We start from the raw sequence: 22,162 nt of genomic DNA, 5'->3' as shown, positions 1-22,162 counted from the left end.
TTTTATTTGAAACAAGCTCCTCTGCAAAAGGAGTGATTTACTGAGACATTCAAGAGACCATGGACCTAGAGGGGGAGGAACTGGGGAGTGTTGTAGTAGACTTTGCCTTAATATTGAGATTTTTGAACTCAGTTGTCTTTTGAATGAAATGTAGAATGCTTCTTGGGAAATTACAGCATTGAAACACAAGATGATAGAAAGCCATTGTGATTCCCTAATATCTGTGCATTTTTCCATCTGTGATCACTTTTCAAAGGCTAAGCTGTTAGCAAGAGTGAAATAAAACAAAAAAGTAAAGAATGTTTTTTAACAGGAGCCGATTTAGGTTCTCCTATTAGGAACATTACGGTAAAGAGCTATTAAGCTGTTCTTCCTCCTGGCTGAAGATCACTGAAAGCAAACAGAAGAGTGTTTTGCCCTATGCTCTAAATCTCCCTCCGCATTCACATCACTAATAAAACAAGGGGGTGGGTGAGGTGCTGTGCTGTGCTAACCATTTATTTTTCACCAGCAACAGAAGGCAAGACACAGAAACAGATCAGACGACTTTCTCTTGCTTTTCCTATTTCTAGTAGAGGACCCGGCAGTGAAGGGGAAATGAACTGGAGATTACACTTCAGAGTCTCTGTGGGAACACATGTACTTCGTGCTGCAAATTTTGAGAGATTAATGGGTGAGTAGAATACTAATTCAGAAAAGTAATGTCAGAGCCCATACAGACAGACCAAAATAAAGCTGCTTCGAGTCACTTTGGAGGTATGCTGTTTAAATGATGCATGCATCCTAACTAAGAGGCCAGAAGTCGCACCAAAGCCATACTCCAGTCCTAAGGACTAGAGCACTGCTTTGACGCAGCTTCTGGCCTCTTAAGATGACTGTTTCATTTAAACAGCATACCTCCAAAGTGACCTGAAGCAGCTTTATTTTGGCCTGTCTGTATGGGCCCATCAGTTAACTAAAAACTAAAAAGGACATGTCAAATACTGGGAAGACCATAGATAAGTGTGATGGAAAATATCTCGCATATCTATGTGTAGTCTATTTTTATATTGTTATACAAGGAGGAAAGGTGAAGGCAACCTTATAGTGAGTGAGACCATTGGTCCATCTTGCCTAATAGCAAGTAGTGACTGCTCTGGCAGTGTCTCTTCAAGATCTCTGGTAGGCAGAAGTCTTTCTTGGCTCTGCTGTTGCCATTAGAAATGGCACAAACTGAATGTACAGTGGACCCTTGTTATACGCTGGGGTTTGGTTCCAAGATCCACCATGTATAACAAAATCCGTGTATGCTCAAGTCCCATTAAATATAATGGCAGAACAAAATGGTGTCCCTTATAAAAAGTGGAAAATCAAGGTTTGATATTTGAAATTTATACTTTTTTGGAACATTTTAAAACCGTGTATGCTTGAATCTGTGTATAATAAATCTGTGTATAAGGAGGGCTGACTGTATACACCTTATGTATACCACTGAGCCATGGCTTTCCCCCAACTCAGAACTGAAACTGCATTACATCTATCCTTATTTGTAGAACACTTTCATATGCCAAATGTTTATCATTCCAATATCCTCTCAGCAGTCAAAGGAGAATAAAATGTAAGATCATATTCCCAATCTGTATTCCTCTTTAACTCTTCCCTTAGCCTACATAAATTGGTGGGCCTCTTTGGCGGCAAACCCTACTCTTTTCGCTGTACAGTGGCAAACACATCATAGACAAAAATAATTTAAGTTCAGGGGAAACCCCCATATAAAGCTATAATTAACATAACCGAATGGTTTTTATTCTTCATATAACAACCAGCTGCATCAGAAAGTGATTGTTTTGGTTTGGTTTTTGTTTTAAAGGTTGGAGGTATTTCTGGATATGTGCTCAACAACATCATTACAGGAGCTCTTCTGATTCTACAGCATGTAAAAATAGGCTCGTAGTTTCATTAAGACCTGCCTTCTGCCTTCCAAATGGATATTTATTACAACCCAGGATTCCAGGAGATAACATTAAAAAAAATGCAAGCACGTCTGGTGTCAGGTATGAACTCATTTTCCCTTTTTGTGCACTTTCTGGTGTGGGTTTAATTTTGAGACCTTTCTTATCAAAATAAGTGTGACCTTCTGTTTGACTTACCTAATTACTTCCATTTGCATACTGAATGTCCTTGATGACTCTGATAATCTAGGCTACCATTATGTTTGTAGTTTCAGGCAGAGGGCTCTGCAAGCCATAGACCTGGGACAGGTTACAGTATTTTAAAAGTATCTCCATTATAGACAGGCACAGGCCCTTCAGACTGTGGACTGCAACACATACCATCTCTCACCATTGGGTGTAGAAATTGTAGCTGAACAAGCAGGAGGACACATGTTTACCACTCTGGTTTATCACTCTGGCCTTGAAGTGTACCTAAAGGCTTTTGGGATTGCTTAGGAAAAAGTAATAAGTATAAAGTCCGAGACTTAAGCTTCCGGACAACAACTGTTATTTCCCTTATCTCTGCCCTTTCTGTCCACTCATCAGAATCCTGTCTCTTCTTAGTATAAAAACTATCAGATTCAGTATCCTGTAATTTGTCCAATCTGACATTGGCTGCCAACCACACTGCAGAAATAATCCAGTTTGACCCCACTTTAGCTGCCATGGCACAATGCTATGGAATTCTGGGAACTGTAATTTGTTGTGGCATCAACACTCTCTGACAGAGAAGGCTAAATGTCTCACAAAACTATAATTCCCAGAATCCATAGCACTGAGCCATGGCAGTTAAAGTGGTATCAAACTGGATTATTTCTGCAGTGTGGAGGTAGACACTGGAGTTCATCATATGGGAGGAATTTCTCTTAATTTCGAATAAAAAGAAAGTGGGGCTAGAACACATTCACGTGAATTTGCTTGTTCAGCGAATTTATGTGAATTCGAATTGCGTTCAAACTGACTTCCCATTGCCCGAAGATAGCTTACCATTGGCCGAAATTGCGTGTGATCACCTCTCACGCAATAACGTTAAACCTCATGATTGCATTCGGATTGCCTTTGGATTATACTTCCAATTTCCCTTGTCTGATAAACTCCATTATTATCACCACCAGTTCTAAAACAATGGTGAGATTATGAACTCTAGAGAAAGAGAATAGTAAAGTAATTGTAATTTAAAATACACAGGCTCTTTGTTTCTGTGGAGAGTGGCTGGATAAAGTACCTCCAGAGCTGGTGTCAGATTTGACAAGGCTCTGCAGAAAGTACTTTTGAGAATTGGCCACACTTCCAAGTTTATCAGAGGATAGTTAATGGTGGACAGCCCCAGTACTACCATTACACATAGTGGGAGCTTCTTTTTTACTAGAAGTGGTAAATTTCTTCCAGCAGCTATCTGGGTTTTTAAAGCTAAAATTGTCCCACAGATACTTTTGGAGGCCACAATTTGGTTTCCTCTCGATAAGAGCTGTTTTAAAGGAATCCAATCTCTGTTTCCTAGGTTAATAGTTCGTCTCCATGGGTGTGTTGCTGGATCTGCTCTTTACTTGGAGTCTGTCTTAAATTCCCTGAAATGGCAGCCTTGGACTTACTCTATTGCCTTATCCTAACTTCAAGTCCCTGGTGTCCAAGACAATGTCAGACTCCTACGAATCACACTGGATGAAGGCAGTGGTGTATAAAATCATCTCAGTAGGCTTATCTACTCTCCAGTCTTTTACCCATGGACCTAGATGAGATCAAATCAATTGTCAAGCATAGGTTAACAGACACTAGAGTTTCCAAGGGAAATTGGAAGTATAATCCAATGGCAATCTGAACGCAATCATGGAGTTTAATGTTATTGCATGATAGACCGCCACACACAAATTCAGGCAATGGGAAGTCAGTCCGAGCACAATCATGGGGTTTCACATTATTGCGTGATACACTGACACACGCAAATTTGGGCAATGGCATGCTATTTTTGGGTGATGGGGAGCCAGTTTGAATGCAATGAGCATTCACGTAATTTCGCTAAACTAGCGACTTTATGTGAATGCGTTCTGGCCCCACTTACTTTTCATTCAAAATTAAAAGAAATTCCTCCTGTGTGATAAACTCCACTGATTATCAAGAGCTACAAGGTGCTGCAAAGGGAACGTTTCCCCCCAGTGGTTGCTTGGTTTACCATGTCCTCCTTAGCAGGACAGAATGCCTTCTAGGCTGATTAACAATCCCAAAATACAGAAAGCCTTTTTCCTTGACAAGATTTAATGTTCTTCCCTGTAACCTATTAACTGGCAGATTTAATAAAACACCATTGAACAAGAGATGCTGCCCCTGTTATAATTATGAAATCGAAACCATATCCCAACCATTTTTCCACTGTAATTTCTATCAGGGGGCCAGGGAAGATACATCATATCCCACCACACAATGTTTCCCTGGGCTCTCTTTCAAGTCTTTCAAGTCTCTTGTGGCCATCCTGCTCCAGGGCTCTGATACTCAATCAGCAAGTGGCAAAATGTCTAAACATGGCCATTTCATCCAGATTATCATTGTCTATGTAATTTTAATATATTTAACACATTCTTTTTCTGTTAGTTATTTTTGTGTTTAGTTTTCTCCCAACCTCAGTATTTTCATTTTAGTGAGTGGTATTGATATGTACTCCTTTGTCATCTCTTGCATGGGTAACATGTTGCCAGAAGGATCCAGGAAGTGAGGCCATTTTCCCTATCCACTGCTCCAATGCTGTTCTTTGGAACTGGTAAAGGAGGAGATAATAGTGGAAAGGAGAAGCTCACCCTGAAAAATGTGACAGAATTAATTCAGAAGAAAGAATGCCAAAGGGTAGTGGTGATGGCTGGAGCAGGACTCAGCACTCCCAGTGGCATCCCAGATTTCAGGTAACAACAAACTGCAATGGAGGCCTTGTCCCCCTTGACTGTGCAAATATTATCCCACCCCTACCCCCTAGTTATGTCTTCATCTGTAATCTTTTTTTTCCCAGCAGCCTTCACTCCATTCACATGAAATAGCCTTGAGAAGCAGAGCATAGGCAGAAATAGTTAATTATGGTGTTTTTTTTAAAATTGTAGGGAATCTTTTAACTTTATTCTTTCCTGGCATGGTACTGCATTAGGTCTGTTCCCATCTCTTTAATGGGGAGAAACAGTTCCCTTAATTTGACCATAGCCTCTTTCCTGAACAACTGAAAATATGATTTACATAAATTCAATCTATATGATGAGAAAATTGAAATAGTTAAAGATTTCCATACCATGGCTCAATAATTGATCAGAATTGAAAGTGTATTCAAGAAATTAGAAAAATACCAGGACTGAGAAAGGCAGCTATGAAAGAACTAGACAAGAACCTAAAGAGCAAAGATATAAAACTGAACACTAAAGTTAGGAATGTCCAAGCCATTGTATTGCTCATCACCATGTGTAGATGTGATAACTGGACAGAGAAAAATGCTGATAGAAAGAAAATCAACTCATTTGAAATCTGGTGCTGGAGAAGAGTCCTGAGGATACCATGGATGGCCAAAAAGACAAACAGATGGGTCATGAAACAGATCAAGCCTGAACTCTCACTGGAAGTCAAGATGAATAAACTGAGGCTATTTTACATTGGCCTCATCATGAGAGGGCATGACTCACTAGAAAAGACAACGATGTTGGGAGGGCAGTAGAAAGAGAGGGAGAATGCATATCAGATTGTTAAGACACAACCCAGGAGGCCAGGGACCTGAGCCTCCATGATCTGAGCAGAGCAACTGAGGATAGAAAGGCTTGGAGGTGTCTCATTCATGGGGTCGCCATGAGTTGAAGTTGACTTGAAGGCAGTTAACAACAACAGATATCAAAACCAGGTATTAAGCCTGGTCTTGATTTGTGCTGTGTTAAATATGTAACCTGTGGAGCAGATATGATACAAAAATAGAACTTATACATATTGCACCAGCTCCTATAGAAATAAAGTTTCTTCCCAGTTTTGCAATTGAAATGGCAGGCATACATTCCCATTAACAGTATGCTGGCTGAGCCATCAGTCTAGTCCAGCGATTCCCAACCTGTGCTCTGAGGATACCTTAGGGCTCTGCATACACTTCCCAGGTGGTCTGTGGGACATAGGGTAGGCCTCTTAGGGGCTCCACCATAAAAACTGATTCTAAAAAGGTCTCTGTGAGTGAAAAAGGTTGCGAACCCCTGGTCTAGTCTATCGTTACCAGCTTCAGGTGAGCTGTCCTTTAAGCTTTGAATGCGTTCTATCATGGTCAGGAAAGATTACTTGGAATAGGTATAGTGAGCAGCTCAGTTGCAGTTTAATAATAATAATAATAATAATAATAATAATAATAATAAATTTATTTATATCCCACCTCTCTACAAAATGCAATCGGGGCAGCTTACAAGATTAAAATATACAGTCCGAATCCTCAACCCACCCACCCCTTAAAATACAATTAAACAATGTAGAATTTAAAACATAAAGCATACTTTAAAACAATACAATAACTGTGGTGTAGTTAGAGGTCAGCAATTAGATTTTCCTTCTGATGTCCAAAGAACTATTCAGGAAAGGCCTGCCAGAAGAGATCCATCTTTATAGCTTTTTAAAAGCTATTTAGAGTGGTAATATGACGGATCTCGCTCGGTTTAGTTTTAGCCTATATCCACACTGTACAATTATAGCAGCTTAATAGCAAATTAACTGCCACCCTGGCATTTGTTTGTTGAGGTTCTTACTGCACTCTAATGCAATCCTGTGAAATACTGTGTTAGCTCTTTGGCAGAAAATTCTAAATTTCTCATGAAACTACAAATCCCAGGAATCCATAGGACAGCCATAGTAGTTCAAGTGGTATCAAACTGCTATAATTGTGCAGTGTGTATACACCATTAGTGTAGATGACTAAGCATAATTACAAAAAAAATCCTTCCTGATTGATTCTGCTATATTCAGACAGAGCTTAACTGTTGTTAGCATACCCAGCATACCCTGCATTATATTCAGGGCTTCCATGTTTTCATATTTGGGGCCAAGCACTGTGCTTGGCCCCAAATAGGAAAACATGGAAGCCCTGAATATAATGCAGGGTATGCTGGGTATGCTAAATGACCTTTGGACACCATGTGAATTTTCCTTGGGAAGAACACAAAGACCCAAAGACATATGGAAGACCCAAGTAATACCAAGACAAAAGTTAATGAATGTGCTCATCACGCCTTTCTCTCCCAGGCTTCCTGCATATGCTCTTGCAACAAAAGACAATTGTGCCAAGACTATTGCAAGTTTGACTCATGGCAACCCCCTGAATGAGACACCTCCAAGCCACCTGTCCTTAATCTAATTGCACCAAGATGAGTAAGCCAATACTCCCTACTGACCCCTCTGCCATGTTCCCAGTCAACTTCCCAATCTACTTGGGGTTGTCCTAAATTGCTTTTGTAACTATGAAGTTAAAGCCATCAGCCGTTACGGAATTCCATTGTCGCTTCCTGGGAAGACCATCAGGTCTTTCTTGCATTGCAAGATAGCACACCCCTTGAGGCTAGAATCTCAGATATAAATATCAGTCCCAAATCTAGCCTCCTCACACACAGTGGGCATCTATCTCTTGCACATAGTTGGCCCCCAGTCTGTGCTCCATGTCACAGAGAGATTCTTCCATTCATTGTGTTACCCTCAGACCCCATCTGAGCCACATGCTGCTTTCTCCCCTCCAGGGCAGGTAAATATTACCCCCTCTATGCCCCTAAAACTCCACTACTGTATACAATTTCCATACCTCCACTTTGTTTAGCTCTGAATGGTGCGTCTGTCTGAATTAGTATTGTTTGTTTGATTGCACTCCTGCATATTTCCAAATAAAAAGTTTGTTTACCCAAACTTGCAGTCTTCCTCAGTATTGGTATACATAGATAGAAATGATTCTCAAGTCTTCCAGCCTCTCACATGTTTCTTTGAGCTAAGCCAGTTCCCCCAGCATTTAAAAGAGAAGCTGACACAGTTGGTGGGGACCCCACCAATCCCCCCACCTTTTTGGGTAACACAATTAGCAATTAATCTGTAAATCCCCTATCTAGTGTTGATTTATTGCACTAGAGAGGCCAGTTAGCAATAATCCCTCCCATTTTCATGTTTAATTCTGAACTCTTTCTCACGTCCTTTAATATTGGAGTGGGGAATCTTATGCAGATTGAGGCCCAAGATGGCTCCAGAGAAGCACCATGGCAACACCACCTCCATTGCAGGCAGATAACCCTTGGTATGTTTGCCTTGATTCCATTTATTCACACACACACACACACACACCCCATCCACTAACAGAGAGAAGATACCTTGTAGTACCTTAATTTCCAAATGTATTCCACATCCCATTTTATTCTCCCCTTTTCTTTCCTCTGCAGGTCCCCTGGAAGTGGGCTATACAGTAACCTGCAGCAGTATAATATTCCATATCCGGAAGCCATCTTTGAGCTTAACTACTTTTTCCACAACCCTAAGCCTTTCTTCATGTTAAGCAAGGAACTGTACCCTGGCAATTATAGGCCTAATTATGCCCACTACTTTCTCCGACTTTTGTTTGACAAAGGGCTCCTGCTGCGTCTGTACACCCAGAACATTGATGGACTGGAAAGAGGTAAGTTAGAGACATACACACACTAGACTCTTAGAAAAAAGTCAGCATGGAAGCATTGTCAGTCTGCAGCAGTGAGATCTGAGGTTGTGGGGTTGGGGTTGTCATCTATTTTACTGAACTGTGCTTGGTGAAAAAAATTGACTCAATTGATCTTCTTCCTGCCTTTTCTGTTTTAGTTGCTGGAATTCCTCCAGATAAATTAGTTGAGGCTCATGGCACATTTGCTACAGCTACTTGTACTGTCTGTCGAAGATCATATCCTGGTGAGGACTTCAGGGTGAGTGACAGTACAACAGCTATACCCCTTTAGGAATATCCAAAGCATATTTCAAAATTATATAACATTGTCCTTAAATGTCAGGATTCTAGTTCTGAAACTCTAACGGGGTTTGTTTGGTTTCATTAGAGCTTGGTGTGTACAAAATAGTGTCATTTCAAGCTTGTGATGTCTCATTGTGACTTACAATATCAAATATGTCTTTATATTCTGTTACCTGTTCCTTCTTTTAGGGGGATGTGATGGCTGAGAAGATCCCCAAATGTCCCGTGTGCACCGGAATAGTCAAGCCGGACATTGTGTTCTTTGGAGAAGAGCTCCCTCATCGGTTCTTCTTGCATGTGACAGATTTTCCTATGGCAGACCTGCTGTTTATCATTGGAACCTCTCTTGAGGTCCGCACTGTCATGAGCATGGGAAGAGAATAAAAACTGGGTTGTCAAGCCAGATTGGTTCAGGGACACTGAAAAGTATAGAGTAATCAATGAGAATCGAAAAGGAAATAGAGGGTGGCTGTTCAGGAACCAACAAAATCCAGTGCATCTTAGGACATGTGTGAGACAAGTTTATAAAGAGCTTGGTAAGCATGGACTATGAACTCTTAAAAAAAGGATTCTTGAATATCTAATAATGAAAGGACAAATAACATCTAACAAGTTTTGAGCTAGAAAAGATGAATTTTGTAGTCACTTAGTGACTACAGAAATAATGTTGACATCAGATTACGCAAGTATTGTGCACAACACTAAGAATATTGGAGATGCAGATATATTTCTTCTGGGACACAATTATCCCTGTAATTATGCTAGAAAGCAGAATATGCCATCTTTCCTGTATTCCAGTGCATTGCTTTCCCAACTGATCCTGTCAGCTAAAAATGGAAGTGCAGTACCTGTATATATCCATAGTAAGGATCAGATGTGGTGAATAAGAGTGTCTGAGGCTATGTACAGACTGGCCTTAAAGGCTGGCTTGGGGGCAAAGTCAGGGCATAACGTCCACATGATGCATGCTCTGACTCTGCCCCCAGGGTGGCATAATGTTGCACGCTGTTCCACATGGCATGCAGCATCACAGCCCTCCTCTAGTGCTGCATCTGCACAATGTAGCACTGAAGGAGCGCCGTAAAGCCACGGTGCCATGGCTTTTGCACCCTTTGCAGGGCACAAAAAGGAGCTGCTTGTTGCGGCACCTTTTTGCGCCCTGCAAATGCCAGATCGGGGTTGCAGTGTGCGGTTGCTATAGCACCAATCTGGCTGATCCAGATCTGCACAGCCCCTGATCCCCTAAATACGAACCATGTAGCATGTTAGTTTATGTTGGAATGAGTGAAATGAGTGTGTGCCTGGTGTAATGTGTAGTTAAGAGAATTAGGTATGAGACAGTAAAACCTGAATTCAACTATTAGTTCAGCTATAAACTCATGTTAAGGATGCTCTTAAGCCAGTCATTATCGCATAGCCTTACCTAAACTGTAATATAGGGATAAATATTGTTGGCTTACGTTCCTGGATTCCTGGAAGGATAACTTAAAATAATGTTTGAGCACTTTAAAGAACCACTCTACAAATCTAAAAAATATCATTCTAAGTAGCATGACATAATCTTTCTTTATGTCAGCAGGCTGGTTTGTATACAGTACCATATACCCTTGTTATTTTAAAAGTATTTGAGCAGGTAATAAGAAAGAGTCCATGTTTTAGTTTTGCAGCTGAAGCTTTGCCATTGTTTTCTGATAATAAATAGAGAGCAAGGTACTATGAATTTATTTGGTGCTGTGGCTTTTGGTTTGGGACAGATGCAGCCTTTTTCTCTTGGTGTTTGGGTTTTAGGTGGAGCCTTTTGCTAGTCTAGCAGGCGCAGTCCGTTCTTCTGTTCCACGTGTACTGATCAATCGTGATTTGGTGGGGCCATTTGCATACCAGCCACAACATAATGATGTGGCTGAACTGGGAGATGTCATCAGTGGAGTGGAAAAAGTGGTGGAATTCTTGGGCTGGAAGGAAGAGTTGCAAGAACTAATCAAGAAAGAAAAAGCAAAGGTAAGAAAGTTTGACTTAGAAATGTTGCCGTGTTGTTCTTAATTCATGATTTCTCTTAGAAAATCTCTAGTGTGTATGAGTAGAAACAGAATTAATAGCCAGCCCTTATGTAGTAGTCTAGATAATTAATTCATAAATCTGTACCCCCCATTGTTCAGTGTTATATTTCTGAGTATTCATAGTGTAAATTTCAATCCAAATGTTGGGTGAAAGACTTGGAGAATATGTGATTAGGCAATGTCCTATTGCTTCCATGTATAACTGTAGTTCTGCAGAGTTAGAAAAATTAAAATATATTATGGTTGTGAATGTAGTAATGTAATCACATAATCTGGAACTGTGTCCAAGTGTATGAGAAAGTACATCCAATCCATGTGAAAATTTATCTTTTTTCTGTTCTTCTGCTGTCTTACAGTGAAACTCTTGATATTTCCCGTTTTAAGTCAAGAAATATTTATAATAAGGGCTATTTAACAATAGAAACCAAGCAGTTCAAAATAAAGTCGAAAGGTTACAGTAAGATAACAGGCCTTAAGGTATTTATTCATCCTTGTGGATACTAACATCTCCTACATAAAGGAATCAAGGGGAGTCTTCGTGTCATTTTTTTATAAAGAGTAACAGTACAGGTGTGTATAGGACTCTTCAGCTGTAAGTGCAATCTTCTGACACATTTGTTTCTTTTATTCTTACCAAGCTAATGTAGTATAATAGAAAAGGCTATTTACATAGCAGTCACTAATTAAGCCAGGTGATACGAGAAAGATTTTGCTCTAGCCTGTAAGTGAGTAAATCAAGTTGCCTTATTCGTGAGGCAGTGTTTCCCTTGAGAAAAAGTGGCGTTTGAAACCTATAGGAAAGTAATATGCATAATAGCAGTCCTATTTTGTTTTAGTGTATGAATATCATTTATAAAACCCATTTGCCTCTGTAGAAAAATTGAGGAAACACAGCACCAAGGAATTGTACATCAGGCATGTTCTGTCTGTGCCCTATTCTGGCTGACATGAATAGTTTGTTTTTATCTACTTTTTACTTTAAATGATGCTGGATTCTGTGGTTTTCTTTTATGTATCTGTCTTGTTAATGGCAAAATGTTTTAGATGCTGCCATTTTTTTGTATCTCTGCTGTTGCTTTTTCATTTTGGTAATGATCAACAGTTGAACTGACAGCCTTTGAAACAAACAAGCTTCATAAACAAACAATGTTTGTTGTTTCTAATTTTAGCTGGATGCAAAAGGCAAATAGAAATTCTGACCTTTGCCAGTGCATGTGATGTGATGAAAGCAGAGGTTTGGAGGAAAAGGTGCTGCGCCTCTTAGTAAAAACTAATAGATCATAAAAAATAAGAATTATTTGGAGAGCCATTTGAATATCTTCCAAGCATCAACAAAGGACTATTTGCAAATGGTGATCAAATATGAGGTTGTAGAACTGGTTTTCACAGAAAAAGAGACTTGGATGAAGAGAGAAGAAAGTTCAACATAGATGCTACCTCTTCCATTTCTACTTTTTTCTGTTTGGATTCTTGGAATGCTTGATAAAGCATGACAGATAGTTTGTTGTTTCACTTGTAACCTTTTCTGGAATAGCTTTTCATCATCTGGCCTTGCTGAATGCCCGACATTTACATGCTTTTGATATCATGCAGGTAAAATGAAATGATACTGAAATTTTCATCAAAAGTGATGGGAATCCAGCTGTTGAGTCTCATCTGCTGCTATAGTTGCTGTGAAGATCAATTTGGATACAGGGTCTTACAATAATGTGATATATATTAATTTGCAGTATATCTTTGTAACATGCAAAGATAAGTTGATATCTGTACATTTACATTTTTAATGAGAAATAGCACATAAACTATTGCTGCCCGAGTTAAAGTTAATGCAGATGGTTTTTGAACTGGCAAAAATATTCATCAAGCAGCAGCAAGTATTAATCAGAATAAAAGCACCTTTCAACCCTCTGTTCAGAATGTTAATGATTTATTCAGTTTACTAAATCTAAATGTGTTACAAAAGTTTGTTTCCTATCCCACAACTTTACACATCATTTGTGAAATTTCTCTGAGTATAATGAAGGTTGATGAATGACAGGCATATATGTTCACCATTTCTTTAACACAGATGTGGCTGATACACACTGTAGGATGCCGTCTTTCATTATTTAATTGTAGACTGAGATATTGAAAGTGTGTTGGGTGTACCATCTCTAATATTCTGTGATAGTCACCTTGGAAACAGTAAAATTCCTAAACCAGTAGTGCTGTATTATAAACTGCAAATTACTAGTATAGTCCTCTTATTATTGGCATTTCTATATATCATTATGGATAGATATACTATTAGAAAACAACTAGACTCAGATCCAACTTCCTCTTGTACAGCAGCTGTAAGTAACTAGGTGCATGCAGACCTGGTCACTTGCTCTTACTATTTCTGAAGTTAGTTGGAAGGGAGTCAGTTGGATGGGAAGTGCATGATATGCTGGCCACAATCCTATATGTAAGCATAGCTCTGCACACTCAGGTCTGCATTTCCACCTTGCCCAGCAGCTGTCAAGGTTCAGGAAGGGCCCCTTACTGCTGTTGCTTACTGGCAGGGAGGGGAGGGAATGAGGAGATGAAACTGGTCTCATCATGGTTGGGAGAGGGTATAAGAGTGCTCTCTCAAATAGAGTGCAGTCATATTCTCCTTTCCCCCAGGAGCTCATAACAGCTGGATCTTCATAGTCTGAATTGCCTCCTCCTTCTCCTTCATTCTGATTAAGAAGATAGAGCAACATCCATCATGTATGGGAAGTTTTTGAGTAGAATACAAGAGCAATACATGTGACGGTCACAAAGAGGATGGCAGCCATAAACTAACCCTCCAGTTCTGTCATAAAGTGTCTAGAGCCTTCTGCATGCCCGCAGTCTCTCATCTTGCTTAAAGATCAATACACAATACACAATTCAATTCAATACACAAATGCAGATTTTCTTTTCATGCTAATAATCTCCCAACTAGATGGGAATGGGAATGATTGTCCTTATAATCACAGTCACTAAGAGACAGCCATACATGTTTAAAATTCCCCGGTCCCTCCATAATTAAAATTCTGTCAGTTCCCCACAGTTGGAAGGCATGTATCAATCAATTTTCAAGTTCCCTGAAGCAGCTAGATTGTTTTTGTTTATTAATTTTCTAAACCTGTATTTGCAGGAAGGAAGTTTTTGCAATGAAATCCTGATTGCACTTTCAAATGAACAGATTTGTTTATCTGAATATATTATTCAAATACAGGTACTGGATTGGCAGGCTCTTGAGTTTGCTATTCAAATAAGACATCTGAATCATCAACCCAGTGAAGAGCAGAAATGCTTTTCCTATATACTGCAGCAGACCATGTAATTCATGAAGAGATGTGTTTATGGGAACAGTTGAAATGTCTTATTACTTCTAAACAATCTATCATGTTGGACAAAAAAGCTTGTTGTAAGATTTATGGAATTCTGTCCCACCTCTATAATTTAAAAACAATTTAAAAAGTGCTATATTTCTGTCTTACCAATCCCAGACTTGTTAGAAGATGAATTCCATAATACATACATTTTACTTACTCTGTACCAGAGATAGGCCTCTGTGAAAGGGCCGAAGCCATTTTTTTTCATCAGATTCTCAAGGGCACTCCAGGTTCAGATGTGACTGGAAGTGATGTCACTTCACTGTGTGTTTTGTTTTTTGCTTATTTTTTCAGCATTTGTTTTCCTTTTTGAAAAAAAATGGGGGGGGGGTCTCTGTGGAAAAAATGGCTAGAAGATTAAGGGGCTGCAAAATGGAGACCCAAAGGCCATAGTTTTCCCCTGGCTGTTCCAGAAAATTTATTCAACTCACTATTTGACGACGATGACGACGATGACTACTACTACTACTACTACTAAGATGGCATATGGAAGGCAAAATTATTATCAATGGCTTCTAGTCATGGAAGCTATGGAACTGCCAGACTGAAAAGCATTTTGCCTCCGCATACTCTTTGCTGGGAAGCAACAGCAAAGGAATACCCTGATTGGATGGTCAGCAGAGCTCCCTTTTTATGATCAAGTTATTTCATTGTTTTGAAATACACATGAATAATGGGTCTTAAGTCTTTTACCTGCATTATATAGAAGGGATAGAACACACATCAGGAACAGCCACAATTATACTCCAGGTGAAGACAGTTTATGTCAACAACCTGAAGTTTCCAACATTTTAAAGTGTACAGAATTTAACACATTCACAGGTAGAAATAGCTGAAAAATCAGTCTCCAGTGTCATGCACTAGGCAGGATCCTCTATGCTTATAATAAGACTGAGCCATATAATCTACAGTCCATGGATACTGAGGTCCCACTGTACTTTACCTGTTCTAGAAACAGCTGTCTGTCTCTTAACTGCTCAGAGATGCAACATCCCAAGAATCAGATGCATACACACTGTTACTTGCAGGTTGTCTTTATTCTAGTGAAAATCTTTTAATTTACATTAGTGCTAAGTTCAGAAACTGTTGGTAAAGTGGAAACAAGCAGGAAGGCAAGTTTCCCATTTAAAATACAGAAATGTCTAAGATCAGGGTCAAGGATGAAGGTGCCTGAGAGCAATCTTTGAATGCAGAACACTGGGAGTATGGGAACTAAAGCACGTATTTAAGAGTGCAGTCAAGCAACTACTCTGCCTTTTATTTCGAGAGCACAAAATTTATGTTAGTTTAGAAGACTAAACATGGTAGAAAGAAGAACACAGTACAGTGCCAGATTATACAGGAAGCAGAACCCTTTCGGCCCCAGATAATCTGGAAATATCAACATATATGACACTGTAAGCAAAAAATGTTTCAGACTCTCACCCACTACCATTTTCCCAATAAACCTTCTGGCACCTGCCCCACAAATAACACTATTTTCACAATGTACATTTTGTCCTTTCCTGAAGTCATCTGTTAACATATCTTAAAGGAAGCTGCCTAAAAATATATTTAGATCACCATATATGTTCCATTTGCATGCCTCCAGTGGTACAAAGGCTTACATATCACATATTTTAAAAAAAACCCCTAAAGCCAGGCTCATCCCAGTCACACTGTTTGTAACTATATGTTCACAGCTGTTTAGAATACTCATGCTCTCTTAAATACCACTGCATTGCATGGTTGCTACATTATGTTCTCGGCACAAGTATCAATACATACCCTTGCTGCAAACACACAAATATCAGTATATACCATAGCAGTAGCTGCACACATGCACTCAAGTGTGCTCGATGTGCTACCAAACCCCTGGATTACAATGAAAGATTGCTTTTCGCACTCCCTTTTCGCACTCCAGTAAAATATGCTGGAAAGTCCATGGAATGAGTCAGATTGTGAAATTCTTAGGGATACTGAGGGGGAAAAGAGAGCAGGTGTAAAAAGCTCTCATAGGAGGGTTACAGGGATAGAGAAGAAGCAGGTGTTCTAGTAGTTTGGGCATAAGAATCCAGCCCATTAGGAATCCTTTCTTGGGACTGATCTTCTGATACAACACCTCTTATGGAGGGAGAGTTGAGAATCTCCAGGGTATTGAGGAACCAAAGAACCCGTTTAGTCTAGTTCCAAGTCAGAGTCAGATGATAACCTCTCCTCAGCCAACTGATCAACAGCATCATCTAGAGTGGTTAAATTGCCATCTGGATCCATTCCCATTGGTTGGATGACTTGCTGTCTGAAACAGAAAGAGGGAGAAATCACATTTTGATGGGAGACAGGTTCCCAAAGATAAACCACAGTCAAGGGTATCCCTGTGTCACAATCAGATACGTGTTCACTTTGATATATATATATATATATATATATATATATATATATATGAGACAGTATCAAATTAATACATACAGATAGGCAGTATAAAACCAGCCTCAACATTCTCTCATACTGGATTACTATTACATGTGCTGGCACTAGTTTTGCTCACATCCTGAATAAGAATACTTGTACCACTGAAGATTGCCTTTTCTTTTTTTGCTTTTTTAAAGTATTGTACTGATAGTCTTTTTAGAATTGTATTATGTTATTTATTTATTTATTGATTCATTCATTCATTCATTCATTCCACAATTGGTAGGGATACTGTAGCTCCACCCCTTGACACAATGCTACATGCCCTTCTTGATGATGCAGCACCAAAAAGGCATCACAAAGGCGTGCTGCCACGGCTGTGACACCCTTTAGAGGGCACAAAAAGTAGCCCTTTTTTGAGGCTCCTTTTTGCGCTCTGTAGAGGCTGGATTGAGGCCACGGCATTCAGCTGCCGTGGCACTAATCCGGCCAGTGAAAGGGCGGCTTGTATAGCCCCTAAATTTATTTTACTGGAGATAGGGGAGATAATGTTTAGAACCCATGTATTGACAAATCAGACATTATCTCACTGAAGTATGGAACTCCTTCAAGATTTACTGAGCATCAGTAGCTTTCCCATCTCCTGCAACCTTATCAGTCCCTCGAAAGAACCTGACTGACCACGGTCTGCCTTATGAACAGACAAACTCATGTGAAGGTTTTTAATTAAAGCGAAAGGCAAACAAGTCGGTGAAAGTTTCTTTAAAAGTTTCTTAGAATGTTTCAAACATAAATGTTCTGCAGGGGAAACTACTGAACAAGAAGAAATGAATTCATTTGGAACAGAAACATCTTAATCTGCTTTGGCTTGTCCCACAGTAAACAGAAAACTGTACATTTAGTCAGCCTGTTCCGAGTGTATCATTGGGGTTTCCTAAGCACAGAGTTTGATAATTTATGCAGAGAACAATATTTCATGCTCAGAACACTCTTTCTGGATGCATCACAAGCTAAAGTGGCATCCTTCCTAAGCATCATATGCTGTCAGCCTTCTAAAGTGTTTCCTGATGGACACCTTGTTAAAGGGTAAGGGTATGTTCCAGACTTAGTATAGTTCATTTGCAAAGCCAGGACTATTAAAGAAGTAGCACTGAAAACTCAGGATTTGGTTACTCTTAAATTTTTCCTTGCCAGTCTGGCTGACAAAGGTTTCTAGAATTCCTGCTGATCAGTCTCAACAGCAAGAAAAGTGAAGCTGTGATGGAAACATGGTTAATCTAATGTTCATGCCAACATTTCTGTCCATCCAACAGACACTGAAAACATGGAGCATCTGCATTAAACTTGTCTGTCTGCTGCCCTTTTCACTGCTTTCCAAGACATCCTTTGAATTCTTTAGGTAGTTCCTGGAAATCTGTCTTGCAGTTCCCTTAAATGATGCATGAGCAACTACTATAAAGTGCCTGTCTGCTGGGAAGGAAAACTGTAGCATCAGCTAGCCCCTGTCTTTGGAACAGAGTACTTTCTTGTAGTGATCATCCACCAAGATCACTATGGAACCTTCATGATGTATTTCATGGTATTTTGTGACAGCGGTCAAAATCATGTGGCAGATAAAAATTAAAAATAAGCATTCCTGGTCCAAAATCACCTTATCATATTTATATCCCACTCTTCCTTAGGATTCAGGGCAGTTTGCAGCAGTTTTATTACTGCTACAAATCCTGTCTGCTAGGGCTCATATTCTAAAACAAATGATTTAGGAAATAAAAGAGGCCAAATGAAATTAAATAATTCAGAAAGCATTTGTCCAAATTCATTGTAAGTTCAGTATTTCAGCCTCTTCAATATTATAGTGGTTTTACTATGCTTTTCTGTTTGAAATTTATTTCTGTGCTGCCCAGTGAAGTTTGGTTACTGTGTGTTCAAAAGGCATGAAAATTATTTTAAAATATTATTCAAATAAGTGCCATCTTTCAGACCACTCTTCAAATAAGTTATTCCTAGAACTTGTTGTACCTGGAGAGTTTGTCAAACATGTTCACCAGTTTCATTGCTTCATGCTCTTTCTGCTCATCTGTCATTCCTTCCATTGGGTTGGGAAGTTTCTCTTCCACACGTCCAGTTATAGGATTAATGCTATAAAGATAAATCAAAGTGACAAAAAAGACAAAAACAAAGAAAGGTGTAGGAGTGTTAATTTAACAGCAGACAGAAATACTAACTACAGGCATAAGGAATCAACTGATCTGTTTTGGCCTTACCAGGGATATAGCCAATGTTCTTCAAACTATATACGCCACAGACCATCATGTAGTCCCATTTCTTTACTACTGAAAAACCAATGGTGCAAAGGACTTCAGAGGATAAATGGTGATCTTGCTACCACCAAAAGTATACTAGCCCCTCTTCTTCCAATTTGGACAAGTTTTTAATAGAGGCAGGAGGTTAGCAGTCCTCAAATTAAGTGCTCTAATTGACTTGACTACATAGTGGTTTGAGTGTTGGACTAGGACTCTGGACCAAGGTTCGAATCTCGGCTTGGCCATGTAATCCCACTGGGTGATCTTGGGAAAGTCACACTGTAGTAAGGGAGGGGAGGAGAAAGTGAGGATTGCTCAGAGCGAAAGGGGCCAGGTGGAGGGAATGAAACTGATGGACCTGGGGAAGGGGCATGGGGAGGAGCCGAGGGAGCCCCAGGGAATAAGAGGAGAGGGAGCGCAGCGTGCGAGGAGGGGAAGACTGGGACGTGGTGAGGCGGACGCAGTAGGGAGAGGAAAGATAACTCATAGCCCCAGGAGAACGGGGTGTCCAGTAACTCTGCAAGGGCGACAAGGCCTGCTGCGGGTAGAACCCCGGGCGGAAGTCTGTTTGCCGGACCCTCGGGTGGAGGGCAACTTCAGCTACCCGGACGAAGGAGACTGGAGGCGCCAGGAGGAAGGGTCCTTAGAGCGAGAGTGGTGGGACCTGAAGGGCGAACGTTGGGAGCAAGCACCCACTCCCACAGTGTGGGAGAAAGCCGACTGGGAACCCTCGGAGAAGATCCGCTGGCCTGAGCAGGAAGAGGTGACTCCCCAGGAGGACGAAGGGTAGAAGGACTCGTTGTAATTGGGACCAAAGGTGAAGGGACAATAGTTGTTTGGTGGTTGGTCGTGTTGTTACATTAAAGAGTTATTCAGCATCTGAGCCGCGCCTCACATGTTGTAAAGGGCCGAACACGCGCTGGGGAGGAGTCTAGACCGGCGGCATGCAAGCTGGAGCGCAAGCCCCGCCCACACAGAAGCACACTTTTTAACAATAAAGGCAACAGGAACAACACAGGATAGGAAAACAACAATTTTGAGTTTTTCCTAAAGCACACTCAGTACAGCATTTCCTTCACATTTCTATTGAATGTGGTCTTTCACTGTCCATGTACTAATCTTCCCCCTAGAATTACAGGGAGGGAGGTGTGTGTGTGTGTGTTTTAAGTGCTGTGTATGTGCAAGGAAAAATGGGGGGAAATTGGTGCAGGAAGTGGACCAGAGCACTTTGCAATGTGATTGTGAATTGGCTGCTGATAAAAACAATAAATTGCTTTATCAATGAATAATACAAATTATGTATGTATTTTAAAGGGGGGGGGAGGATCTTCGAATATTGAAGGTATGGGGCAAGGGACAGGTGGAGGAAACTGTCTGGATTATTTCTGGTAATCTTTTTAATGATGTAGAAGCTTTTGTATCATTGCTGGAGTACAAAATAATGGCAAAAAATGGAATGTGCTGTCAAATGTGCCACATTTGATTCTTTATCAGAGATTACAGAGAAAACAGTAGTCTGCAGTTCTCATATACCTCCATGAAGACAATCTGGCAAACAATGACTAATGGAAACAAGTAACCAGTGTATTAAACACACATAAGAGTTGGCCAAGAAGAAACAAGGGAGTAAAGGAGTAAAGGACTGAACAAGACAGGACTCACAACAGAACACTAGGAAGAGAGGAATGTGTACTCAAAAGAGCAATGGAAAAGTATGCAAAAAGGCCCATACTTGGGTTTTGCTTCCTTGTATTCTTCTGTATCAGTATCTTCATCCTCAGAGTATTCCCCTTCAGTCCGACCTCCAGCCATGAGACCTCGTGCTGCCAACAGCCCAGCAGCATTCCCATATCCTGTGTATTTCACAAACCGTGACACTGTTGAGACAAATCAAAACCAAAGGTGTCAACATCTTTTTGCTTTCAAAGGGCAAATGAAGAAACCTGCTCAGTTCAAAGGATCGCAAGGCTCTTATGCCAAGGAAAAAGATAATTACAAACCTCTCAGTAAGCCATACATAACAAACCATGGAGGGATACTGCCTGGTGAAGTTTACTGGTACAACTGGAAGTCAACATGGTCAAGTCTGAACTGGAAAGGAGCAGAGGAATCTGCAGTCTCAGATTCTCTCTGATGGTGTACAAACCTTGAAAGGAACCCTGGAGGAAGGATGTGACTAGGAGCAGTTTTCAATTGTTCGCATCAAAACCAGGGTTGCAAAATATCCCTGTAGGGGCTCCAACAAATGGAAGGACAGGCAAGAGTGAGTGAGGGTTTGTTTGTTTTTTACATTGCCACTTGATTCTGCTCCCCATTTGTTGAATAGGGCTTCTCATTCCTGACTGAAAAACTAGGAAGATAGTTAAGTTGGATCTCCTTAGGAAATGAGCTCTGAATTTAACTTTGAGTGGTTCCAGTGCAGGAATAAATTTGGATACCATGTTTAGACCCAACATAAACTTTGTGATCTTTTATTGTGGCCACCAATAAAGGAATTTACAGGAGGCAACTTACACAAGTGTACCTCCTAGGTACTTACCATCTAATACAGGAGCTTATCACATTAACAAATAAGCCGATTTACCTCTTCTGGCTTGAATTCAGGATCCGAGATGACCGCGGATGTTATCATACTTAAATCTCCACTGATCTGGGTGGGATGCTGCTGCCTGGATGCATCTTGAGTCGAAGCCTCGCTCAGACAGCCAATTTTTGAAATCGGAAGCTCTTCGGGATGCATTCAACCCAGGATGCATCCAGGCAGTGGTATCCCGCTTAGATCGGTGGTGATTTAGGTATAACATCCAGGGTCATCCCAGATCCTGAATTCATTCCTGACTGAAAAACTAGGAAGATAGTTAAGTTGGGTCTCCTTAGGAAATGAGGAGGTAAGTTGGCTTACCTCCTCATTTCCTAAGCCTGTTTGGCTTTTCTCATATAACATTTCCTGACATATAATACCCACACTATAAGAAATGCATAGAAGTGTCACATAGGAACAATTGTACAAATTCTACAAAGAAGATGTATGTATTAGACACTGAAGACATTTTGGGAAGAAGGAACATGAGCAAGTGCTTCCTCTGTCATAATG

The 22,162-nt window shown here is 40.3% G+C and overlaps 2 protein-coding genes across 6 annotated transcripts in view; one reads left to right on the top strand and one right to left on the bottom strand.

Moving 5' to 3' along the window:
• Positions 1 to 376: 376 nt before the first annotated feature.
• On the top strand, positions 377 to 12,896 carry SIRT3 (sirtuin 3). 5 transcript variants are annotated; one of them, XM_042476449.1, is made up of 9 exons: positions 377 to 467; positions 573 to 673; positions 1,850 to 2,033; positions 4,664 to 4,864; positions 8,378 to 8,610; positions 8,787 to 8,887; positions 9,121 to 9,282; positions 10,720 to 10,929; positions 12,158 to 12,896. In XM_042476449.1, exons 2-9 carry the CDS (start codon positions 598 to 600, stop codon positions 12,176 to 12,178), a joined length of 1,188 nt encoding a protein of 395 aa, XP_042332383.1. In that variant the 5' UTR covers positions 377 to 467; positions 573 to 597; the 3' UTR covers positions 12,179 to 12,896. The 5 variants fall into 5 exon arrangements, with proteins under 5 accessions (XP_042332383.1, XP_042332392.1, XP_042332408.1 ...); XM_042476458.1 differs by having other exon boundaries at positions 390 to 476; XM_042476474.1 differs by adding an exon at positions 11,345 to 11,558 and having other exon boundaries at positions 390 to 673.
• Positions 12,897 to 12,916: 20 nt separating this feature from the next.
• RIC8A (RIC8 guanine nucleotide exchange factor A) overlaps positions 12,917 to 22,162 on the bottom strand; it is a 36,946-nt gene continuing 27,700 nt past the window's right edge. Inside the window, 3 exon segments of the mRNA XM_042476426.1 lie at positions 12,917 to 16,652; positions 18,785 to 18,904; positions 20,801 to 20,945. Of these exon segments, the coding sequence (XP_042332360.1) occupies positions 16,532 to 16,652; positions 18,785 to 18,904; positions 20,801 to 20,945 (386 nt within the window). The 3' untranslated portion in view covers positions 12,917 to 16,531.

Source organism: Sceloporus undulatus, chromosome 1 (assembly GCF_019175285.1).
Source record: "Sceloporus undulatus isolate JIND9_A2432 ecotype Alabama chromosome 1, SceUnd_v1.1, whole genome shotgun sequence".
In the NCBI taxonomy this organism is placed as follows: domain Eukaryota; kingdom Metazoa; phylum Chordata; class Lepidosauria; order Squamata; family Phrynosomatidae; genus Sceloporus; species Sceloporus undulatus.
The sequence above is the reverse complement of the archived record's forward strand: the minus strand, read 5'-3'. Positions and strand labels throughout refer to the sequence as shown.